The 25,816-nt window shown below is 44.0% G+C and overlaps 1 protein-coding gene across 27 annotated transcripts in view; it reads right to left on the bottom strand.

The window, feature by feature from the left end:
• rbfox3a (RNA binding fox-1 homolog 3a) overlaps nucleotides 1–25,816 on the bottom strand; it is a 1,329,152-nt gene that overhangs the window by 10,344 nt on the left and 1,292,992 nt on the right. For 21 of the 27 annotated variants that reach the window (XM_078401060.1, XM_078401078.1, XM_078401061.1 and 18 more), the window contains 4 exons: nucleotides 25,498–25,537; nucleotides 10,890–10,957; nucleotides 3,134–3,212; nucleotides 2,526–2,603 (listed from right to left, as the gene is read on the bottom strand). In XM_078401060.1, coding sequence (XP_078257186.1) covers nucleotides 2,526–2,603; nucleotides 3,134–3,212; nucleotides 10,890–10,957; nucleotides 25,498–25,537 — 265 coding nt within the window. Of the gene's footprint in view, nucleotides 1–1,800; nucleotides 1,874–2,525; nucleotides 2,604–3,133; nucleotides 3,213–10,889; nucleotides 10,958–25,497; nucleotides 25,538–25,816 lie in introns of all 27 variants that reach the window. The other 6 variants (XM_078401086.1, XM_078401083.1, XM_078401085.1 and 3 more) reach the window with 2 other exon arrangements.

Raw genomic sequence — 25,816 nt, 5'->3', positions numbered from 1 at the left:
AGCTAGCAGCTGCTCCGGAGATATGCAAGATTTGAAACCACACGCACGCCACCTTGGCAAATTTAAATCATTTGTCTAAACGAAGGCATTGTGCCTTGAAGCTCAAGGGAATGGCCGCCTTCTTTTTCTCTCCCTCTCTGCAGAGCGGTTACAGAGGGCCTTGCTGCAGTCACCATTCATTAATCTTAATGTTTTTACTTTCTCGTTTTGGTTGAGGCTTTCAAAATGGAAAATTGAAAATGTTTTTTTTTTCATCTGTGATGTTTGCTGCACAGCTAGCTAAAAACCACGCCCACCGGTAAAAGTATCCACTGCAGTGAGTGTGGAGAACTGATAAAAGAGGGAGAGAGACACACAGAGAAAGACACACGCACTTGCAGCGAAAGGAACAGTGGGAGAGAGAGAATGTGTATGACTTTAGCCCTGACGTTGATGGTAATTGTGTAAAAAAAAGCCTATTCCCTCGATCTTCTTATGCTGATCTGTATATCTCCTTATTATTTTAAAACACCTTACATTTTAATTAATTCCCTAGTTTATTTCCCCTCCATTGATGTAGTGGCCTTAAAGGGCCCTCGCTTTCAGCATTGTTCCTCTTGCCTATAAGTGGAGAATGGTCTCAGGCTGGGATGAAGAAAAGCCTGCCTTATTTTAATTTGGCCTTGCTGTGATGAGCAGTCCTACTTGACGTTACATTGAGAGAACTTATCACTGACAAGCAGAACGGATGGAGCACCACCCGCTATTTTAATCATTTAAACGACAATATTTAAAAATTAGCTCTTTCAAAACAAGATTTTTTTTCCCTGTTCCAAACTTAATTGCCGCAGATCTACATTATGAGAAGAATGATGGGTTGCGCCCAGATATGACATAAAGCGGAGTGAAATGAATAGGTGTGCAGTAAGACATTCCAAACCAAAAGTTGCTCTATTTAGAGTCGTTAAACCTGTAGTTTAGGAGAAGCCATTTTTGTCCAGTTGAAAGTTTAGTAAATAAAACTGTTTTCTGTTAGTGCTCTTGATTCTTCTATGACATCATCAAATATTGTGTGGTTTGGAGAGCAGTATTTGTTAGCTCATAGGTAAGGGATGATGCCTGGGTGGGACATTAAGCTCTCATCTCCCCTCATTAGCACTGCATAAAGATAGAAATTAGCCACTAACCATCGTGTAGAATCAATTGAATTCACTTCTGACCTCCATGTTTCACTTAAACATGAAGCAGAACCAGGTTGCATTGACATTAAACCCAAATAAGTGCTGTGATGGTTTTGTGTTGTGGGTTTTGTGCGTTTGCATGTTTCTACGTACTTTAAGACCCTGGTCATCTGAGGTCAAGTAGCTCACCTGTTCTCTTGGCAATGGAAGGAAGATGAGTCTTCTTGGTGCCAACAGCTCTAGTTTTCAAATTTACACACATCAACTCTGAATGATATTGCTGGAGCTGCAAACTGCCTAGATATTTGCATGCATTTCACTGTTGCAAGCAGGTCTAGCATTCTGAGATAGTTGGTATGCTACTTATTGCCCAGAACATGCAATTGCTTGCTGTTTTATCGGGGCTGAGAGGCTGGAGATCAATGGGACATGAGGGACCTCCCCAGAGCTTAAAGACAATGGGCAAAAATACTCCATGAGATCAAATGAACTTTCACAGTTGCACAAAATCCAGAGTTCTTCCAATATGACTTTATTGGATTTAGAAGCAAAAGTGATCCAAACCGGAGAAAGTTCTGATTGGATTTGGTTTGAGTAAATCCATTTGGATTTGGGGTTCAGTTCAATGCTTAATCCCTACCTGGTAGGCCAACCAAGGACTGGCATTGACGGCATTCCTGTAGATATCTCTGAGACGAACCGTCCCACTCTCTCTAACGAGGAGGATGCCATGGTTGCAGGAGGTTAACATGGGGGAGGAAAGAAAATGGGGGAAAATGAGTGGGGGAAAACAAGAGATTGACTGACTGGACATGTTGAAATTACAAGACAAAGCAGGCAGGAGTATGCAACTTTCTGCTAGCAATGACTACGAGAAGTAATATCCAGATCATTCAATGATGTCAGAGACGAGAGAGAGAGGACCAAGTTTAAGTTAGCCAGTCTTTTCGTAGAGAGCAGATTGTTTAATAATAGATTTCTCCCAAACTACATAATTGTTGGGCGTATCAGAATTTCTTAGAATTACCTTTTTGCGTCGAATCAAAAACTCTCAGGAGTTTACAAACACCATTACAATAAACGTCTAGGCACAAATCAAGGTTAATACTTTTGTTACTTTGATGCATTGTCATATCTCTATTGGAATATGTGGTTTGTGTGGTCTTTTAAATGGAGGGGAATGTTATCTGTCACCCCTTTGCAATAGAATAGCGTCCGTAGAAATGGCCCGTTGTCAACGGGTTTGAACAGATTTCTCATGACATAAAAATTCTTAACGGCTATTGCTATGTCAATGTTTCAACAAAATTAAATTTAACATTTGAATAAATGTAACACTAGTTTATGAATCTGTATTATGATTACCTGGTTGGAATATACAAAACACACATTTGGCGTCAGTGAGGGGGTGTAGTTTCTCCCAGTGCTTTCCTGTGTATATCTCTGCGGACAAACGTAGATATATGACTTGGGCATCCGTTATGAAACAGATCTACAGAGAGACGACTGTTGCCATTTTACCAGCAGTGATTTGTTCTGTTCTTTTACCTGTAGGCCTGGTTCATATGTTGATAGATCGGACATGTGTGGGTACGCTATTATGCTGTCATATTACAGGCGCTTGGACACACCAAAGGAGTCTTCAATCTAAGAGGGAGGAAGGGCTGCACAGACATGTGTTGAAGTGTTGCGTTTCTCCACAGTTTATGGTTGGAGGGATTTTAATTAAAGAGCTTGGGTTTCAGGGCTGGAGGGCTGGGGACTTTTTTGACGTAAGGTTATGGGCGGATTTAAAACGTGAAGACGTTCCGCTCTTTGCCCACGCTGCAATAAATGTACAACCTGTGTGTTCCTGTCAGTGCGTGCCCGTGTGGGAGGTTTATGTGCAAGGACACACACTCACAAAGTACATGCCTGTGTTTGGTTTTCAGTGTGGAGTGCCAGTCACAGTAGGTGAGGTTATCGATGCTTACCATGGTGCCAACACTGTATGTTGCGGCCGGTGCAATCGTGTGGTGGTATGGATCGGCCGCTGCATAGACTCTGCCATAACTGGAAAACAAGGAGCAGCATGTTTATTATCAATCCATTTCACGAGCCGCCATTTCTTTCCTAAAGAGAGTCGATGCCCTGTGCTGGGGTAACTCAACTGGTCACTGGTCAACTGGTTCTTGATTAGTACGGGTGTCAGGGGTTATGGGGAGCAGGCAGGAGAATAGAGTTGAGAGGGAAAGATAGATCAGCCATGATTGAGTGGCAGTGTAGACTTGATGGGCCGAATGGCCTAATTCTGCTCCTAGAACGAACCTATGGCCAGGCAGCATCTGTGGATAGGTGCTGTATCAGGTCGGGACCCTTCTTCAGACTGATTGAGAGGGGGGGAGGGGTAGGCGGGAAAGAAAGCTGGAAGCGAGTAAGGGCAGGACAGAGTAAGGCTGGTAACAGGGTGACTCAGAGTTGCTGCCTGACAGTGCCGGAGACATGGTTCAATCCTGACTACGGGCGCTATCTAAACAGAATTTGTACGTTCTCCCTGTGACCGCGTGGGTTTTCTCCACGTGGTCAGGTTTTCCCCCACGCTCCAAAGACATAGAGGTTTGTAGCTTCATTGGCTTCGGTAAAAATTGTAAATTGTTTCTAGTGTGTAGGATAATGTTAGAGTACGGGGATCGCTAGTTGGCCAGGACTCGGTGAGCCGAATGGCCTGTTTCCACGCTGTACCTCTAAACTAAATTAAACTAAACCAAAATGTGGATACAGGCGAGGGGGTTATATGATGGGCAGATTGTTGGACAAAAGCAAGTATGAAAGTCAGGTCCAAGCCCGAAAAAGGATGAAAGTTGTGAATTGTGAAACCTGAGGGTGTTTCGAGTTGCACAGCCGGTGGAAGGGGTGGAGATGGAGGGGGAGGGAAGCAATCAGTGCACGGTCAGCCAGGGGTCAAGGGAGGGGTCAAGGGAGGGGGAAGAAAGGAAGGGGGAGGGGTCTTTGGAGAAATGGGAGGGGAATGTTTTTGTGGTATTTCTTTTCTATTGGGTAAAACAAACGTCAAATAAACCACTCTCCATTTGATAACAGCACGCTCAATCAAAAAGGCAGCCAGCATCATCAAGGACCCACATCACCCTGGCCACGCTCCCAACTCAATCTTACCATTGAGAAAAAGATACAAGAATTGAAAACAGTGACCACAAGGTTCAGGAACAGTTTCTTCCTCCCCCAGGCTCTTAATAACCTCAACTACGAACTATGGACTATCTAAGGATTTTGGGAATTCCTGTACTAATATTCAGGTTATTAATGATTGATATTTTGTTTGTTACATAATATCTATGTATATTCTGTTTACAGGCCTGTTATGCTGCAGCAGTTAAGTAGTTCATGGTTCTGTTGTTGGTATATATGCCAATTAAACATTCTTTTGGTTAATTCTCTTGAGTCCAGAATCTGATGACATATTCAGAGCATCGATGACTGTGAGTATCTACATATAAGCTGCTAATTTTCAAAGAGTGAAGTTCAAGCAGAAGGAAAATATTTTTTAAATGTCTTTGGCGAGTTAGAAATAAAAGCAAAATCTCTTTCAACCCAGCAATAATAGTTGGCATTGTACCCGACCTCGACACTCCGAGTAGTTAGATACAATGCTTTACCTGTGGCAGTTCACACCGGGGCAGCATACTGGCACCTCAAATTATTCTGTGTATATTATTTTAACAATGACTAATTTTTAACATGTGTTGATTTTATACTGTTTAGTTATTAGTTTATTAAATTAGAAGCTGATTTCTCCCAGAATCAAAACAGAAGAGGAGGCTATACTGACGGAAGAGAATTGTTGATAAATGTAACTTCATTTTTAATAGATACTAGACCAAGTGGACCCGTTGGGGCCAAACCTCTCCTGCATTGGTGCAGCACCCCCTCCTCCCCTTCACCCCTCCCTCTCCCCCCATCCCCCCTCCCCCATCCCCTCCCCCCTTTAGATATATGTATACTGGCATCTTTCTGGTTAGAAATGATACACAGATCAAATATATTTTTTGGTTTTCTTCTCAACGGAAAACATGCAATACTCCTGAACTTTTCTAAAGTGACTGCACAGTTATCTTGTTTGTTAATTGACTTAATGCACATTTATAATATTTCCCTGGTAATGACACCAGTGGTATGCAGAGTGTAATACAGAGAGAGCCCTAAGCAGTGCCAGGGTACAGTCGTTGAAAGGAAGTGGCGAGGTATAGACCTTCTTCTAGAGGGCACTCCAGGGGCAGAATTAAACCATGCACTTTATTCCATGTGTGCATGGTCTAAGGTGGAATGGTAACATTGGACAATTTCCTCTTGAAATAACTCATCTTCTGCCACTACAACTAGAAGTTGATAGAGAGGACATATGTCAAATAGGGCTGCACGGTGGCGCAGCGGTAGAGTTGCTGCTACTGCCTCGCATCGCCAGAGACCTGGGCTCGATCCTGACTACGGGTGCTATCGGTACGGAGTTTTTGTGCGTTCTACCTGTGATCGCGTGGGTTTCCTCTGGGTGCTCCGGTTTCCTCCCACGTTCCAAAGACGTGCAGGTGTGTAGGTTAATTGGCTTCTGTCCGCAGTGTGTGGGATAGAACTAGTGTACGGGTGATCGTCGGTCGGCACGGACTCGGTGGGCCGAAGGGCCAGTTTCCACGCTGTATCTCGAAAACTAAATAGAATGAATCCCTTTCCAATGTAAAAGGGAGAGATTTAAGAGGGACATCGGGGACAACGTTTTCACTCTGAGGCCATTCTGTATCTGGAATGAGCTGCCAGAGGAAGCTGTAAAAACGGATACTATTACGACTTTTAAAAGACATTTGGACAGGAAAGTTATAGAGGGCTCTGGGCCAAGTGCAGGCATATGGGACTAGCACAGAATGCCAACTTGACTGGCAGGGAAATGTTGGGCTGAAGGGCCTGTTTCTGTGTTATATGGGTCTATGACTCAATGAATGTAATTGAAAAATAAACATGAACATTTCTTCGATCTGTCATTCCAACTGCTTCTTAACAAATGTGATAAACTGCATACGTTTTAGGAACCACAATGAAATAAAACATCTTTCCTCCCTTCCTAGTCCCAGGGGTTGAAAGCCTGTCTAATGACTAGCTGCTCACCGCTCACGCCTTGTGTGTTGAGCTTTGCAGTTGTTTAAAGAGTTTAAGGAATTTATCTTTTCATTACGTTCTTGTTATGAGCTAATAAATAATTTTTAATCGTACATTAGTTTCGAACCCACTTAAAAATCAGCAGGCTGACATTAGTTAATGTAATGCTGGGCCGGTATAACTGGGTTTGCAGCTTCATCTTTCTTTTGGGTCGAAGACAGACTTTTCCAACCTGCAAACGCGCATGCTGATCTGTGTGATTGTCAGCCACCATCCAACGTCCTGAGATACTCTTTCAAAGTGACGGACTGCAAATGATGTCTATGCGCTGCAGATAACAAGATGGCAGAGAGTGGCAAAGCCGCCTCAGCATGGACAGAGGGCATTCTGAGGAAAGCGAGTCGATGAGGCTGCAAATGACGTCACACTGTGGGTGGCAGGTCCATTTAAATCTGTCATCTTTCCACTCGGAGGATTTCTGCTACAGGTTAAATGTCTTGACAAAACAACACTAACCAATGAACTGTGGACTGTCTTGGGTTGCACTAAGGAATTTGGACTTTTTTTTTTGCACTGGTAACAGTTCATTAAGTTAAATGAGCAGAATTAGGCCATTCGGCCCATCAAGCCTACTCCTCCATTCAATCATCTTTGAACTGCTGATCTATTTTTCATTGATCTATCTTTCCCTCTCAAGCACATTCTCCTGCCCTCTCCCCGTGACCGCTGACACCCGACCTAATCAAGAATCTATCAATCTCCACCATAAAAATATCCATTGACTTGGCCTCCACAGCCGTCTTTGCCAATGAATTCCACGGATTCACCACCTTCTGACTAAAGAAATTCCTCCTCATCTCCATTCTGAAGGTACATCCCTTTATTCTGAGGCTAAGGCCACTGGTTCTAGACTGCCTCATGAGTGGAAACATCCTCTCCATGTTCACTCTATCCAGGCCTTTTACTATTTGGTAAGTTTCAATGAGGTCCCCCTTCATCCTTCAAAACTCCAGCGAGTACAGGCCCAGTATTGTCAAGCGCTCCTCATATGTTAACCCAATCATTCTTGGGATCATTCTCATTAATCTCCTCTAGACCCTCTCCGGCGCCTACACTTCCTTCCTCGGATATGGGGCCCAAAACTGCTCACGATGCTCCAAATGCAGGTCTGACCAGTGCCTTATAAAGCCTCAGCATTACTTCCCTAGGGATGAGGTAGTCAGTTTATTGAATTTTTGTTTATTATATATTATATATATGTGTGTTATGGGCCTGTAAAGCTGCAGTACGAATTTAATTGCTCCCTATGACAAGTAAACACTCTTGATTCTTGGGTCATTTCAAAAGCCAGACAGCATCTGTCTTTGAATAAATCCACACGCTTTTCGTCCTTAAAACTACTTGCACTGGAACTTAATTCAGTGATTCAAATAGAGATTAGATTCTCTGAAGAACGACATCTGCCTTAAAACATGTTAAAATATATTGGACACAGTAAATGATTCACTGTCTGATTTGCCTCTACCCTATTGCCTACATTTGGTGGAGTGACCATTGGGTAATGCCTTTTCTAACTTCGGGGATACCTCCAAGCGCTTTACAATCAATTAAGTATTTTCAAAATGTAATCAGTGTGATGAAGAAAAAGTGGACATTTTACAATGGTTAAATAATCTGTTCCAGCGTTTCTGGCTGCGGGATATTTATTTTGTTGATCATGCATCTGTTCTTTAATAAGCAGTCCTGTAACTTGTTTGGGGTGGAGTTGAATGAGCAATGTTTGTGTGAGCTTCACTTTAGGAATAACATTGCAGGTTGTTCCCAGGACATGAGCACCTGACTTGTATACGGCCCATACTGTATGTACGAGCCCTTCACATAAAGAGTGGTGGATGTATGGAACAAGCAGCCAGAGGAGGTAGTTGAGGCTGGGACTATCCAAACATTTCAGAAACAGTTAAGCCAGGTACATAGATAGGACAAGTTTATGGACCAAACGTAGGCAGGTGGGACTAGTGTAGCAGGGACATGTTGGCCGGTGTGAGCAAGTTGGGCCGAAAGGCCTGTTTCCACCCAGTGTCACTCTATGACTCTATTAGCGAGTGTTTGGGAACGTGACGGGATTTGCTGGCTGCTGAGGAGCTGCTGGCAACCCCAACCATCTGGGGACTTGGTTTACGGTCCATGGACATTGGAATTTGTCTCTGGAACTGATACGCTACAATTGCGCTAAGAACCGAGGGGCAGAACAGTAGCTGGTAGGTTGCTGCCTCACAGTCCCGGGTTTAATCCTGAATACGGGCACTGTTTGTACATTCTCCCTGTGACCGCGTGGGTTTTCTCCAGGTGCTCTGGTTTCCTTCCACATTCCAAAGACGTGCAGGTCTGTAAGTTAATTGGCTTCTGTAAATGGTCCCTATTGTGTAGGAGAGAACTAGTGTATGTGTGATTATTGGTTGGTGTGTACTCTGTGGGCCGAAAGGGCCTGTTTCTATGTTGTATCTCTAAAATTAAAGCTAAATCTAAAAATTATATTCTGCACTCCGTATCTTCCCCTGTGCTCTACTATTGTACTTGAGTTTGTCGTGATTCTGTGCAGGTATAGTATATCTTCTTTGATTGGATAGTGTGCAAAGCAAAGCTTCCGACTGTACCAGGCTTCACGTGACAATAATAAGTGTCGCATTGGAAGATTACACTTTGAGCTTTAATATTTGCATTGCCACATGTCATCTAAAACATATAAATGGCCTGAAATTTGTGGTAGAGCCCCTGCCTCACAATGCCAGGACGTAGGTTCAATCCTGACCTTGGGTGCTGTCCGTGTGGAGTTTGCATGCTCTCCCTGTGACGGCACGCGGTTAGCCCGGGTGCTCCGGTTTCCTCCCACATCCCAAAGACGTGCGGGTTTGTAGGTTAGTTGGCCCTCTGTAAGTTGCCTCAAGTGTGTAGGGAGTGGACACATAGAACTAGTGTGGTCAGTGGGTGATCGATGGTCAGCGTGGATTCGGTGGGCCTGTTTCTACGCTGCATCTTTCAAGTAATCTTTCAAAATTTACGGCCAACTTTAGCAGGAATTGACACGACTGCATTTACTGCGAATGTCACCTGTGCACGTTCCCCAGAGATGCTGCCTGACCCGCTGAGTTACTCCAGCACTTTATGTCTTTTTGTGTAAACCAGCAGCTGCAGTTTTTTGGTTGTACATTATCACTTATCACTTATTGTACATTATTACCAGACTTTGCCCACCCCCACCTCTTTTCCAGCTTTCTCCCCCCTACCACAATCAGTGTGAAGGGTCCCGACCCGAAATGTCACCCTATCCATGTTCTCCAGAGATGTTGCCTAACCTGCTGAGTTACTCCAGCACTTTGCGTCTTTTTTTAAAAGAGGTTTGTAACCAGGTCTAAGCACTGGAACACATGGCCAGGGTAGTCATGAATAACAGTGGAGGTGTATTTCCAATGAGATGTTCAATCAATGGAACTTGCCTATTCATTCAGATAAACTCAAAAGGACTAACTATATCATTTGACTACATGCAGAAGATTTTCTCTGTTCTCTCTGACCAACAATGTCAAACAAATACAGATTAAAGTCTTTCTCTGTCATTGCTTTACATTGAAAGAAAATTACTGAGAGTTTAATAACATATTCTAGAAATTCATTCCTCTTGTAATGCTCGGTTAATGCTTGTAATTGGACGGTTTGATCATCCATTTGATCGTCTTCTTTTTGTAACCCAGCATCTGCAGGTCCTTGTTTCTACATAGGACAGGACACCACAGGAACAGGCCCTTTGGTCGACAAAATAGAGTAAACTGATTTGGCCAGAGCTGCTGGAGTAGGTAGGTGAGTGATTGAAATGTATATTGTTGAGGGTGCGCATTATTAACACAGTGCAACAGTGCTGGTCGGAGTGAGGTTTTATGAGCTGCCATGTAAATGGACAATTTATTCTAGACACTGTCAAGTTCCTACCAAGTCTATCACCCATTCACACTAGTTCTATTTTATTCCACCTTTACATCCACTCTCTACACACCAGGGGGGATATACAGAGGGCCAATTAACCCACGTATGTGGGAACGGGGAGGAAACTGGAGCACCCGTAGAAAACCCACGACGTCACAGGGAGAACGTACAAACTCCATACGGACAGCACCCATAGGCAGGATGGAACCCGGGTCTCTGGCTCTGTGAGGCAGCAATTCTACAGCTGCGTCACTGTGCAGCCACACTGCATCAGTCCCTTGTAACTTTAACACCATTGCAACAAACCTCAATTTGTTTACAATATTGCTGATGCGCTCAATATTTGACCATCGTTACTTTTTGACATCAGTTAGCAAAGCGGGCAGGGTCCCGGAAATTAAGATCCACTTTGTAAACTGTACTGTTTAAAATAAAGTCCAGGCTAGTAATAACATGGTAAATGTTCAGACACCCTCCCAGCCGGCGGAGGTCCGTGCTGCCATCAATGCTTTGAGAGGAGTGTAAGAGGTGAAAGGAAGGACAGTTCCTCCACAACAAGAAGGAGTGAGCCAACAGACTGAGCGGACAGCCGGCATTTGCTGGTCGTACCTGTCGCTGTAAGCAGCTGCAGCAGCAGCGGCGGGCTGGGCATATCTGTACGCTGCTGCGTAGCCCCCCTGAAACACAAAGAAGAGCTTGGTTACAAAAAGACACAACGTGCTGGAGTAACTTCGCGGGTCAGGCAGCATCGGGTTGGGACCCTCCTTCAGACTGAGCTTAGTAGGGGGGGGGGGGGGGGGGGGTGGGGGGGGGAGAAAGCTTGGTTAAAAAAATGACACAAAGTGCCGGAGTAACTCTGTGGGTCAGGCAGCATCTCTGGAGAACATGGATAGGTGACGTTTCGGGTCGGGTCACTCCTGCATTGATTTTAGTCGGGGGAGGAGAAAGCTGCAAGAGGGGTGGGGGTGGGTCAAGTGATAGGTGGATACCAGATGAGGGCTTTTCTTCATTAGGCAGATGGTTGGACAAAGGACAGAGTTGAAGAGACAAAATATGTGAGATCAGGAGATTAAGGACATAAGGATAGATTTAAAAATCCACAGTGCTGTGGGTAATTGTCTACCCACATTCTCAGATGACAGAACGTCCATTTAAACAAGCAGACTCTTTAGAAAGCAAACAGCATTAATCCTCGCCTGTAGGATGCTAAAGCAGCACATTTCCTCTAGTGAATCACCTTGGCTTTGGAAGATTAAAATCTGTGTAAACATTGAAATCTAGCATCATGGAATGATTAGCCCTGTCAATTATTCGGGCTTTTCTAATTATTACACTGTTTTTCAGGGAGATGCTTTGGATTTATTAAAACAAATCTGATCGTTTTGTAAATTACGAGATGGAATAACATGCTGAAGTGCTCAATTTTATCCTTTCGAAACGTTTCAAAAGATGCTTTTAGATTTGTAGCTCTTTCAGGCGCTTTCTCATCCTTCATGTGAAAATAATGGTATTATGGATTGGATGGTGCTGCTTGGTGTTCGGTTTGAACTGTGGTTGGAAAGCCCTTAAGTAACACATGGATGTGTTTATAAGTGCCACTCTGGAGAATTGATGTGCCCTGGAACCATCCATTTTGCCCTCTCCAACACATTAATTGCTAACACCAGACTGAAGAAAACAATTTAAATGTTTTGTGGCACTGCGAAAATCCTATTGCTGTCAGTTTTACCGAGTTGGAAGTATCACAGAAGTTGTCCTGCCAAGCTTAATGGAATATTACTGATGATATCGACACCAGAGAAAGGAAAGAGTGTTGACAAGACAATGAACTGGATCTATTTGCTGCTTCTCTTTCTGTTGTGACTTTTACGATATTAGGAAAGTTCAAAGTTGTTATCTGGAACATTTGATGAAACTACAACTTGGGGTCTAGTGGAAAAGAAGTGAAAAAGAAGATTATATGGTTTGCTTGCCTTCATTGGTCAGGGCATTGAATATAAGAGTCAGAAAGTCATGATGCAGTTAGATACATAGAGTGTGGAAACAGGCCCTTCAGCCCAACCTTCCCATACTGACCAACATAACCCATCTACACTAGTCCCACCCGCCTGCATTTGGCTCATATCCCTCTAAACCAGTCCTACCCGTAAACCAGTCTAAATGTTGCATAAAGATTGCGATAGTACCTGCCTCAACTACCACCTCCGGAAGCTCCTTCCATACACCCACCACCCTTTGATAGTTTATCTATTCCTCTCATGATTATGTACACCTCTATAAGATCACCCCTCATCCTCCTGTGCTCCAAGGAGTAGGGTCTTAGTCTGCTCAACCTCTCCCTATACCCAGGGCCCCGAGTCCTGGCAACATCCTCGTAAATCTTCTCTATACCCTTTCCAGGTTGACATCGTTCCTATAACATGGTGCCCAGAACTGAACACAATACTCTAAATGTGGCCTCACCAACATCTTATACAACTGCAACAATCTCCGAACTTCTATACTCAATGCTTTGACTGATGAAGGCCAATGTACCCAAAGCTTTTTTGACCACCGTATCTACCTGCGACGCTACTTTCAAGGATGTTTTACAGGACTTTGGTTAGGCTGTATTTGGAGTAGTGCGTGCAGTTCTGGTCACCCCATTACAGGAAGGAGGGGGGGGGGGGGGGGGGGGGGCGGGGACTTTGGAGCGGGTCTAGAGGAGGTTTACCAGAATGATGCCTGGTTTAGGGGTATTAGCTACAACGAGAGGTCGGGTAGACTTGGATTGTTTTCTCTGGAATGCCTGAGGTTGGAGGAGACCTGACAGAAGTTTATAAAATGAAGAGAACCGTAGATAGGGTAGACAGTCAGAATCTTTTTTCCAGGGTGGAAATGTCAGACTTGAGGTCATAACTTTAAGGTGAAAAGGGCAAAGTTGAAAGGAGGTATATCGGACAAGTTTTTTACACAGAGGATGGTGAACGCCTGGAACATGCTGCCAGGGGCAGTGGTGGTGGTGGTAGATACGATAGCGGCATTTATGAAGGCCTTTGGATAGGCACATGGATATGCAAGGAATGGAGGGATATTGATTATGAGAAGGCTGAGAAGAGCTGGATTTGGCATCGTTTTAGGCACAGGCATTGTGGACTGAAGGGCCTGTTCCTGTGCTGTACTGTACTATGTTCAAAACATCCTTTTTATCAGTGGACATGAACAGATGGGAACCCATTGGTGCTTAAGATATTTTCCCAATGAAAGAGCAACTTCTCATTATTTTGAACACAAGGACCGCTTTCAGTAATGGCCAAACGCTCAAAGAGGCGGCACGGTGGCACAGCGGTGGAGTTGCTGCCTTACAGCGCCAGAGATCCGGGTTCGATCCTGACTACAGGTGTTGTCTGTACAGAGTTTGCACGTTCCCCCTGTGACCACGTGGGTTTCCCCCAGGTGCTCCGGTTCCCTCCCACACCACAAAGACATACAGGTTTGTAGGTTATTTGGCTTCAGTATAAATTGTGAATTGTCCCTCGTGTGTAGGATAGTGCTCGCGTGCGGGGATCAGTGGCCGGCGCGGATTCGGTGGGCCGAAGAGCCTGTTTCTGCGCCGTATCGCTAAAACGAAAAAAACTAAAACTAGCCCAGGGGGTGAGAAGACACCGCAGCCAGCGACGGGCAGAAGTTGAGAGCGCGCATGGATTCGCCTGGCTGGCAACGCTGATGCTCAGGGTGCAAGGATGACCTGGCAGACCATTTAGTATCTCAGCGGAGCTTGCTGTAAGGGAATCAGGCAGGCACTGAGACTTCAATAAAAGATGCAGAGAGTGTGGCATTGACAGATCGATCCAAACCCTCAACACTGTTAAACCCCTCTCTGTGTGAAGCACAATGTTAATTAAAACACTGGGTGTACATCCTAGGCCATTGGCATCAAGCCATCTCATTCACTTTTTAAACAGCTATTGAATGGATGGGACCGGGTATTGCCCAGTCTCACGGAGGGCTGCCTGGCTAATAAAGCCATCCACTCCCTCCCCCTTATGGGACTTTTAGGCTCATTAACATTCAGAAGGGATTTAAAAAAAAATATTAACCTAGAAATTAAATTAAAAGGTAAGAGAAATCACACTGAAGATAGCTTCAATTATACAGGTCTTCAAATAAATCTCGCATAAACCTTTCAGAAGGATCTTAAATGATTCCTAAACAGCAGCCCTCCTCTCGAAGGTTAATAGTTGTTACTTTACAATCTATGGCAGCCAATAAATCCATGGTAATTTCCTCTTGGTGCTCTGATCATCTGGGTTCAGACCCCAACACAGAGCAACAGAGCGACCACTGTTCCCCATCTAAGTAAATTCTACTTATGGAATTTTTTGTTTACCACAGTGGCAACTAATGTCTCCTGTGGATTACTTGGAGTATTGCCTGCGGTTCTCGTCACCTCATTGCAGGAGAAACGTGAAGGCTTTGGGGAGGAGACAGAGGAAGTTTACCAGACTGCTGAAGATAGACACAAAAAGCTGGAGTAACTCAGCGGGTCAGACCCACGGGTCAGACTCAACGGGTCGAATGTTCTGCAGAAAAGGAATAGGCGACGTTTTTGGGTCGAGACAGAGATGACTTACTCCAGCCTTTTGTGTCTATCTTCAGTTTAAACCAGCATCTGCAGTTCCTTCCTACTTATTTACCAGAATGCTGCCTGGATTAGCGGGTAGTAGCTATAAGGAGATGTTGGAAAAACATGGATTGTTTTCTCTGGAACGCTGGAGGTCGAGGGGAGATCTGATAGATAAATTTATGAGGCCTGGACAGGGTAAACGGTCAGAACCTTCACCCCAAGATGGAAATGTCAAAGAGGACATAGCTTTACGGTGAAAGGGGCAGAGATTCAAGGAGTTGGCCCTGGCATCATGTTCTGCACAGACATTGTGGCCGAAGGGAATGTTCCCGTGTTTACTGTTCTATGTCCTATGTTCTGTAAGATGTGTAGGGCAGGTTTTTTAAACAGAGGGTGGTGGGTGCCTCGAATCTGCTGCCAGGGGTGGTGGTGGAGGCAGACACGATAGTGGCATTTAAGATGCTTTTAGATGAGCACATGGATATACAGGGATTGGGGGGATATGGATCAAGTGCAGGCAGAGGAGATTAGTTTAGCTTAATTTTTCAGAGGAGATTTTCCTCCTTCAGAGGAGATTTAGCTTCATTTTTGGTGCAGAGATTGTGGGCTGAAGGGCCTGTTCCTGTGCTGCATTGTTCTGTGTTCTATACAGCACCCGCAGTCAGGATCGAACCCGGGACTCTGGCGCTGTAAACCGTCTGTACGGAGTTTGTACGTTCTCCCTGTGACTACATGGGTTTTCTCCGGATGCTCCGGTTTCCTCCCACGCTCCAGACATCCAGGTTCGTAGGTTAATTGTCTTTGGTTTAAAAAATTGTAAGTTGTCCCTAGCACGTAGGATAGTGCGAGGGTTCGGAATGATCGCTGGTCGGCGTGGACTTGGTGGGTTGAAGGGCCTGTTTCCACACTGTACCTCTAAAGTCTAAACTGAAAGAAGAGTTACGAAATCCAATCAAAAAGTTAACTTGCAAAATACCCAATCTAAAACCTGCTGCGTACAGGCCACCAGATATGTAACAGGGGAACAACATAAAGATTGTGGACATTTTAGGCATAATAAAATTTTAGGCATAAGCTGAGTATTTGCTGGTTCACTTGTTCTCCTGTTCCCTTCTCTTGCTGCATCTGCCCAGCACAGTGTTTGGCCCCAGTTACTGATCATTGTGGAAAGACCCCTTCAAGTCCACGTGCTCTGGGACTTTCTTTGAATCCCTGGCCGATTTTGCCAATTTCTTTCAGAAACTGCTCGATATTTTCTTTCTCTTTGAATACATTCTTTATGGAACGAGCTATAATAAAAATCTAAAAATCTCTTCCTGTTTAGGTGATTCTTAAAAGTGTGCGTGCCATGTGATAATTAACTGTGCTTAAATTCTGCACTTAAAGAGAGACGATAGGATAGAAATATTCCTGCGGTTGCAAATAGTAAATTAACGATATGATGGCAGATGAACACAAAGTGTTCTGGAGTAGGTCAGTGGGTCAGGCAGCATCTCTGGAGGAGACATGATGTGGTCAGTGTCAATATAATGGCATATCTTTGCTGAACTTACTTCTGAAATTCTGTTCCATTGAAATAGAGTCATAGAATCATGCAGTTTAGAAAGAGGCCCTTCGGACCAAATTACCCACCGACCAACATGTCCAAACTATACTAGTCCCACCTGCCTGCATTTGGCTCACATATCCCTCTAAACCTATCCTATCCATGTGCTTGCCCAAATGTTTTTAAAATGTTGTGATAGTATACTTGTGTATCTGCCTCAACTACCTCCTCCAGCAGCTTGTTCCATTTAGCTACCACACTTTGTTTAAAAAGGTTGCCCATCAGGTTCCTAATAAATCTTTCCCCTCAGCTTATACCTCTAGTCCTCTGGTTTTTGATTCCCCTACTCAGGATAAAAGACTGTGTATTTACCCTATCTATTCCTCTTATGACCTTGTCCATCTCTAAAGGATCACACCTCATCCTCCTGCAGTCCAAGGGATAAAGTCCTAGCCTGCTCAACCTCTCCCAATAGCTCAGGCCCTCCAGCCCTGGCAACATCCTCATAAATCTTCTCTGAACACAACACTCCAAATGTGGCCCCACCCAATGTCTTGTACAACTGCAACATGACCTCCCAGCCTCTATACTCAATACTCTGACTGATGAAGGTCAGTCAATGTGCCGAAAGTCTTCTTGACCACCCGTCCTACCTGTAATGAAATCTCGGAAGTACTATGCATACACACTATCGCATCATGCATCAAGCACATGAACGCTAGGCCTGGTGGTGTGGGATCAGTGCTTTTCTTGGCCAGAGACATATTTTGACTCTACAGGAAATTTCAGCAAACTTATCGTTGGCATTGTGGATGCCTTTTCTTTTATAATTTACAGGTGGCATCCAACGAGGAAGTTCCATGTTCAATCTAGTCCGATTGTACGTTAAAAAAACCTTTCAAAAGCTTGCAAATATTGACATCCTGTTGTTCAGTGAGATTTTGGCCCAGGAATTAATGAGTGGAATTTAATTGATAAACACGAGCAATGCTACGTTGGAAATGATGTGAAAGATGGTACGTACACTTGGCGATGGAAACTTAGGAATCTCCTGTGGGGAGTGTAGAGTAATCTACACCTGAAAGTGTGCCAATTTGTAAGTAGATAGTTCTCACCATTGCCTAACCAACTCCATGGCGTGAGTATATGTGTGTGCTTGCACATGTGTATTTTGTTTACGTATGATCATGAATGTGTGTGAGTGCACATGTGTGTATGCATGTGCATGGGTGCATGTTTGCGTTTCAGCATTTGTGTGTGTTTGGGTGCATGTGTATGTATGTGCGTATGTGTGTGTTTGTGTGCATGTGTGTATGCTTGTGTGTGTGAGTTGGATTATGTGTTTGCATGTTTGTGTGCATGTTTGTGTGCTTGTGTTTATGTGTGTGTGTATGTGTGAGGTGGTTGGTGATGTGTGTGTGTATGTGTGCATGTGTGTGTGTGTGTGTGAGATGGGTTGTGGATGTGTGTGTGCATGTGTGTCAGATGGGGTGTGGGTGCGTGCATGTTTGCACGTGTGTGTGGGATGGGCTGTGTGTGTGCATGTGCGTGTGAATGGTGGGTATGCGTGTGTGTGTGAGATGGGGTGTGGGTGTGTGAGATGGGCTGTGGGTTTGCGTTTGCATGTGTTTGAGATAGTTTGTTGGCGTGTGTGTATGGCTGCGTGTGCGTGTGTGTGGTGGGTTGTGGGTGTGCATGAGATGGGCTGTGGGTGTGCGTGTGCATTAGATGGCTTGTGGGTGTGTGTGTGTGTATGTGCGCGCGTGTGTGTGTGTGATGGGCTGAAGGTGTGCATGTGCATGTGTGTGAGGGGCTGTGGGTGTGCGTGTGCGTGTGGGTTGTGGGTGTGGGTGTGCATGTGTGTGAGATGGGCTGTGGCAGTGTGTGTGCGTGTGTGGTGGGCTGTGGGTATGCGTGTGGGTGGTGAGTGTGCGAGATTGGCTGTGAGTGGGTGCGTGCATGTGGGTTGTTGGTGTGTGTGTGTGTGTGGTGGGCTGTGGGTGTGCATATGCGTGTGCGTGTGGGTTGTTGGTGTGTGTGTATGTGGTGGGCTGTGGGTGTGCGTGTGTGTGAGATGGGCTGTGAGTGGGTGCGTGCATGTGGGTTGTTGGTGTGTGTGTGTGTGCGTGTGTGTGGTGGGCTGTGGATGTGTGTGTGTGTGGTGGGTTGTTGGTGTGTGTGCGTGCGTGTGGGTTGTTGGTGTGTGTGTGGTGGGCTGTGGGTGTGCGTGTGTTGAGATGGGCTGTGGGTGGGTGCGTGCGTGTGGGTTGTTGGTGTGTGCGTGTGCATGTGTGTGGTGGGTTGTGGGTGTGCGTGTGTTGAGATAGCTTGTGGGTGGGTGCGTGCGTGTGGGTGTGCATATGCTTGTGCACGTGGGTTGTGGGTGTGGGTTGTGGGTGTGGGCTACTGGAAGGACTAAAACTCACTAAACTTGGTCTCACTATTTTCATAGAACCACAAAGCCAAGTACCTGAATGAGACCATTTGGCCCTTGACCCAGCTCCTATGTTCCATTAGTAACCTTGCAGGAATATGCTCTCATTAAATTGGGCGCTGTAAACAATTGTACCCAAGGCAATTGTTTACAGGATTTGGACCATATTTCTTCCAGAATAAAAATTAAAGTTTGAAGCCATTTGAGTGATTAGTCACGGACATTAGACACAGCTTGTTTAGAAACCTGCAATGGAGGAAGCTCTCCAATTTTTCATATCAATCTCATTGCTATCATTGCGATGCATTCATGGAAACACGATACAGCGCGGGGCTTGGATGCATTATGAAAAAAATGCAAAAGAGATAGTAGAAATGAGACTTTGATTCTTGCATGCTAAAATTCTGGGCTAGTTATTAAGTCTGCTCCGAACTAATGTAATTGCTTAAAATTCATACGTATGGCTCTTTGAACCATGGGCAAAGCTGCTATAAGAAGCCTTGTTGTATACAAAAGCAGAGAACTTGGGCTTTTGAGTCCTGAGTCACGTGTAGTCAAGGAATAATGCAAACACTTGGAAAAAGGAGCATTGAAATTCACAATTAAAGCACACACCAAATTTGCACACATCTCCTTTCTTTTTCGCATCAGGGTTTACTTCAAAGCCCGACTGCCTTTGTCTATTGAACGTACTCCATGGAGTGGCCAGCCAATTGGCCTCGGACCTCCACCAGTTTTAATGGACAGCTTTTGTTCTTAATTAATTAGTTTGTTTAAAGCTGTTAATACGATGTTGTTCTGTACAATGTTTTACAGCATGGAGATGTGGGCATCTCTTTAATGGTGACAGTGGCAAAGGAACTCAGCGTTGCATGAATATGAATGGCAACCCTTTGGGATATTGTGCAGGAGTACTGCTCCAGGCTAGCTATTTCCATGAAAACCATTAATATATCAGAACTGGCTGCAGTGGAAGCAGTGACTGACTTAACGTGCCACAAACTTAGAAAATATGTTTTGCATTATGGAGTTCTGCAACATTTAAAGCTGTTCCTTCCCCCTCTGCTCCTGGAACACCCCAAGCTACGGGCTGTGGGTGGCATATTGTGGGGCAGTCTGCCAGCCTATTGTCTTGCTGTTCACTCATTTCCTCCACACTTGTCTGACATCTCGATTCCCCTACCATCAGTGTCACTGTGTTCCTCCTGTAGCATCAACACCCACACACACTCGCACACACACACACACAAACACACACACACCCACACTCACTCACATTGACACACTCACTCACACACTCCTTACTCGGTAAACCTTCTTACGTAAAGTTCTCCTTGGGTGCAACCCAATAGCTAATAGGTTTGCGGTATTCACGCCTCTACACTGTAGATGTAGATGTTTTGTCGGGCCACATCATGTTGGTTGTGGTGGACAGTTCCTTAGCAGAACATCCCAGATTTTGTGTGTGCCTATGTCTGTGTGTGCGTGCACAGTTGAGCAGTTGGATTTCTGCATGGTAAGTCACGACTTATGATTAGGTAATATCTAGCACAGGTAAAGCAAATGCAAGACCCAGACCAATATCAGCAACCCTGTTGAATAAAATAGCCTCAATAATCACTTTATAAATTGTTCCCTAAATCTCAAAAAAAATTCAACACTCATGCAAACTCCTATCTAAAAATGCCATCACATTCAACACTTTCAAGGTGGGTGAAAAGAACTCCGTACCAGGATTGATTCACTTCAAGATATTAATACCACTTTAGACTTTAGAGATAGAGTGTGGAAACTGGCTATTCGGCCCACCGTGTCCGTGCCGACCAGCGATCTCCCGGAACATCAGCACTATCTACACACCACAGACAATTTACAGTTTACAGAAGCCAATTCACCTACAAACTGTGAGGAAATCGGAGCACCCGGAGAAAATCTAAGCAGGTTACAGGGAGGTGGTACAAACCGCCACACAGACAGCACCCGTAGTCAGGATTGAACCTGGGTCTTCAGCTCTGTGAGGCAGCAACCCTACCGCTGCTCCACTGTGCCGCAGTTTCAAAGTAGTTGATAAACCTGTGAGAGAACAATCTTATCGCCTGACAACAGACTCCTCAGGTCTACCCATTCCTGACAGAGCCACTACATGGGGCCATGATCCTTCAGTCTTGCCAACTGTCGATTTTCTCACTGTGATCAGAGTGTCAGAGGATTGTTATCCCTGCACTGTATGCCCCCACACTGCCCCCAGCCTGAAATCATTCTGTAAACACACCAGGTAAGCTGCAGTAGGAACTCAACACAATGCAGCAGCAAACTTGTACTCCAGAATCTTAAAATAACAGCGTTGGTGGGTTTTCTGTGACAGTACTGCAAATCTAAAAGGTTAAAAATCAGGGTTTTACATTTATATTTGTATTGTTAATTTTAATCATTAGTTTATTAAGTTGGAAGTTGATTTGTCATAAAAATAAAACAGTAAGGGGGGGTATATGGATGGAAGAAATTGTAGTTAAAGGCGGCACAGTGGTGCAGCAGGTAGAGCTGCTGTCTCACAACGGCAGACTAGAGTTCAATTCTGACCTTGGGTGATGTCTCTGCAGCATTTGCATGTTTCCCTGTGAGTGCGTCGATTTCTTTTGGGTGCTCCGGTTTCCTCCCACATCCCAAAAACGTGTGGGTTTGCAGGTTAATTGGCTTCTCTATGAATTGCCCCTAGTGTGTAGGGAGGTGGGAACGTGGAATAACATAGGACTAATGTGAAAAGGTGATCAATGGACAGCATGGACTCGGTGGGCCGGAAGGCCTGTTTCCATGCTGTATCTCTAAACTAAACTAACTGTAGTTTAATTTTTAATTGATATGACACTTTTAAAAGACACTTGGACAGGTACATGGATAGGAAAGGTTTAAAGGGATATGGGCCAAATGCAGACAGGTGGGACTAGTGTAGATGGGAGATGGGACATCTTGGCATGGATGAGTTGGGCTGAAGGACCTGCTTCCATGCTGTATAACTCTATGACTCTATGTGTGTAATGGCACATTTAGGTCTTCAAAAAATGCACCGATTAATACTACCATTAAATAGGTTATAAAGTAATATCGTTAAATTTGATTGGAATTTCCGTTTCTACATATATGTTACATGTATTGTAAACTGCTACCTTGTAGCGGTATTATATATATGAATAAACTTGCTAGATCTTCAGACTCTTTCATTGATGTTTTCTTGGACACATTCTTCCAGGGGTTGGCTGTTGTTAAGAAATGGTTTGCTAAAATTCTTCCAGGGGAATTTAATATGAAGGCAGCAATCTCTCATCTCATTATTATAAAATCATGATGATTCAAGTTCTAACTTGTAACTACTAGGTATAAATGTTCTTTTTTGAGATTTATTTTGGTTTGAATATAATCTGCAGCCAATGTACTCCGCGTTATTTAATAGGATAAATTTGTTGAAAGTGAATCACTTTCATCTTGATAACTTAGTTATCTCTGAGTTTTTAATGCTTGTTAATGCTGGATTAAGGGGACTAATTTAGTTGAGAGCCTGCCAAACCGATTCTATATTGGAGCAATTCCATTTTATTTTTCTGATATTAGACTAGGAACCTAGGGGGAACTTTTTTTACACAAAGGGAGGTGGGTGTATGGAACGAGCTGCCAGAGAAGGTAGTTCAGGCGGGTGTTATTGCAAGGTTTAAGAAGCATTTAGACAGGTACATGAATAGGATGGGTTTTAGAGGAAGATAGACACAAAATGCTGGAGTAAGTCAACGGGACAGGCAGCATCTCTGGAGGAAGGAATGGGTGATGTTTCGGGTCGAAACCCCACTTCTGACTGATTTCAGAAGAAGGATCTCGACCTGAAATGTCACCCATTCCTTAACATATAACATATAACATATAACAACTACAGCATGGAAACAGGCCTGTCCGGCCCTACCAGTCCACGCCGACCATTCTCCCTGACCTAGTCTCATCTACCTGCACTCAGACCATAACCCTCCAATCCCCTCCTATCCATATACCTATCCAATTTACTCTTAAATAATAAAATCGAGCCAGCCTCCACCACTTCCACCGGAAGCCCATTCCATACAGCCACAACCCTCTGAGTAAAGAAGTTCCCCCTCATGTTACCCCTAAACCTTTGTCCCTCAATTCTGAAGCTATGTCCCCTTGTTGGAATCTTCCCCACTCTCAAAGGGAAAAGCCTACCCACGTCAACTCTGTCCGTCCCTCTCAAAATTAAAAAAACCTCTATCAAGTCCCCCCTCAACCTTCTACGCTCCAAAGAATAAAGACCCAACCTATTCAACCTCTGTAGCCTAAGTGCTGAAACCCAGGCAACATTCTAGTAAATCTCCTCTGTACCCTCTCCATTTTGTCGACATCCTTCCTATAATTTGGCGACCAGAACTGCACACCATACTCCAGATTCGGCCTCACCAATGCCCTGTACAATTTCAACATTACATCCCAACTTCTATACTCGATGCTCTGATTTATAAAGGCAAGCATACCAAACGCCTTCTTCACCACCCTATCCACATGAGATTCCACCTTCAGGGAACAATGCACAGTTATTCCCAGATCCCTCTGTTCCACTGCATTCCTCAATTCCCTACCATTTACCCTGTACGTCCTATTTTGATTTGTCCTACCAAAATGCAGCACCTCACACTTATCAGCATTAAACTCCATCTGCCATCTTTCAGCCCACCCTTCCAAAAGGCCCAAGTCTCTCTGTAGACTTTGAAAATCTACCTCACTATCAACTACTCCACCTATCTTAGTATCATCTGCATATTTACTAATCCAATTTGCCACACCATCATCCAGATCATTAATGTAAATGACAAACAACAGTGGACCCAACACAGATCCTTGGGGCACTCCACTAGACACTGGCCTCCAACCTGACATACAATTGTCAACCATTACCCTCTGGTATCTCCCATTCAGCCATTGTTGAATCCATCTTGCAACCTCACTATTAATACCCAACGATTTAACCTTCTTAATCAACCTTCCATGTGGAACCTTGTCAAATGCCTTACTGAAGTCCATATAGACAACATCCACGCCTTGCCCTTATCAATTTCCCTGGTAACCTCTTCAAAAAATTCAAGAAGATTAGTCAAACATGACCTTCCAGGCACAAATCCATGTTGACTGTTTCTAATCAGGCCTTGATTATCCAAATAATTATATATATTGTCCCTAAGTATCTTTTCCATTAATTTTCCCACCACAGACGTCAAACTAATAGGTCTATAATTGCTAGGTTTACTTTTAGAACCTTTTTTAAACAAAGGCACAACATGCGCAATGCGCCAATCTTCCGGCACCATCCCTGTTTCTAATGATGTTTGAAATATTTCCGTCATAGCCCCTGCTATTTCTGCACTAACTTCCCTCAATGTCCTAGGGAATATCCTATCAGGACCTGGAGACTTATCCACTTTTATATTCTTCAAAAGTGTCCGTACCTCCTCTTCTTTAATCCTCCTAATTTCCATCACTACTCTACTTGTTTCGCTTACCTCACATAATTCAATATCCTTCTCCTCGGTAAATACCGAAGAAAAGAAATTGTTTAATATCTCCCCCATTTCTTCCGGCTCAGCACATAGCTGTCCACTCTGACTCTCTAATGGACCAATTTTATCCCTCACTATCCTTTTGCTATTGACATATCTGTAGAACCCCTTGGGGTTTACTTTTACATTACTTGCCAAAGCAGCCTCATATCTTTTTTTCGCTTTTCTAATTTCCTTTTTAAGATTCCTTTTACATTCTTTATATTCCTCAAAAACCTCATTTACTCCCTGCCGCTTATATTTATTGTATATCTCCCTCTTTTTCCGAACCAAGTGTCCAATTTCCCTGGAAAACCACGGCTCTTTCAAATTATTATTCTTTCCTTTCCACCGAACAGGGACATAAAGACTCTGTACTCTCAAAATTTCACCTTTAAATATCCTCCATTTCTCTATTATATCCTTTTATATCCTTTTCATAAAACAACAATTTCCATTTCACTCCTTTTAAATCCTTTCTCATCTCCTCAAAATTAGCCTTTCTCCAATCCAAAATCTCAACCCTTGGTCCAGATTTGACCTTCTCCATAATGATATTGAAACTTGTCCCGCTGAGTTATTCCAGCATTTTGTGTCTATCTTCGATGTAAACCAGCATCTGCAGTTCCTTCCTACACATTAGGTTTCGAGGGGTATGGGCCAAACACAGGCATGTGGGACTGGTGTAGATGGGGCATGTTGGTCGGCATGGGCAAGTTGAACCGAAGGGCCCGTTGTATCCACGCTGTATGACTCTATGCCTCGCTATGATTCTATGATTTGTTGAATCTCTTGAGCCAAGTACATTGTGTGTCTTAATGCTGATCAAATACCAGCCTCTTTATGGAGGTCGACTGATTGATATGTAAGCACAGTATTTGCATTGTTTGACACCTGACTGAATCCAATAACTCGAGCAATATGAGCTGTAGAACAGGATCAGGTTGCAGTTTAAATTGCACAATTCCCATAATGGTTGACAACTGTCAGCTGAGACCTTTGCTAATCACTTGACTAGGATTTGATTTAAAAACAATACTCACGTAGATTTCTGCCCCATAAAACCCATCCTGGTACACAACTCTGCAAAACAATAAGAAGAGCACCGATTATATTTTGCATATTTGATTATTAAAAAAAACACCCATAAAGTCCGTTTGATCGCAGGGCAAGCTCGACTAATGAGCAAAACCCTTCAGCTCCGGTCTCACTTCACGCCAATCCAACAAGTTACATTCCTTTGTTAAGTGAGGCTTGTTCAAATTGAACCTTGCTTAATATATACTGTCCCCAGAAGGCATGTAGCGTTCAAGATGATCAAATAACTGAGATTTATATATATATATATATATATATATATAT

Source organism: Rhinoraja longicauda, chromosome 6 (assembly GCF_053455715.1).
Source record: "Rhinoraja longicauda isolate Sanriku21f chromosome 6, sRhiLon1.1, whole genome shotgun sequence".
Classification (NCBI taxonomy): Eukaryota; Metazoa; Chordata; class Chondrichthyes; order Rajiformes; family Arhynchobatidae; genus Rhinoraja; species Rhinoraja longicauda.
This window is presented reverse-complemented; position numbering and strand designations above follow the sequence as displayed.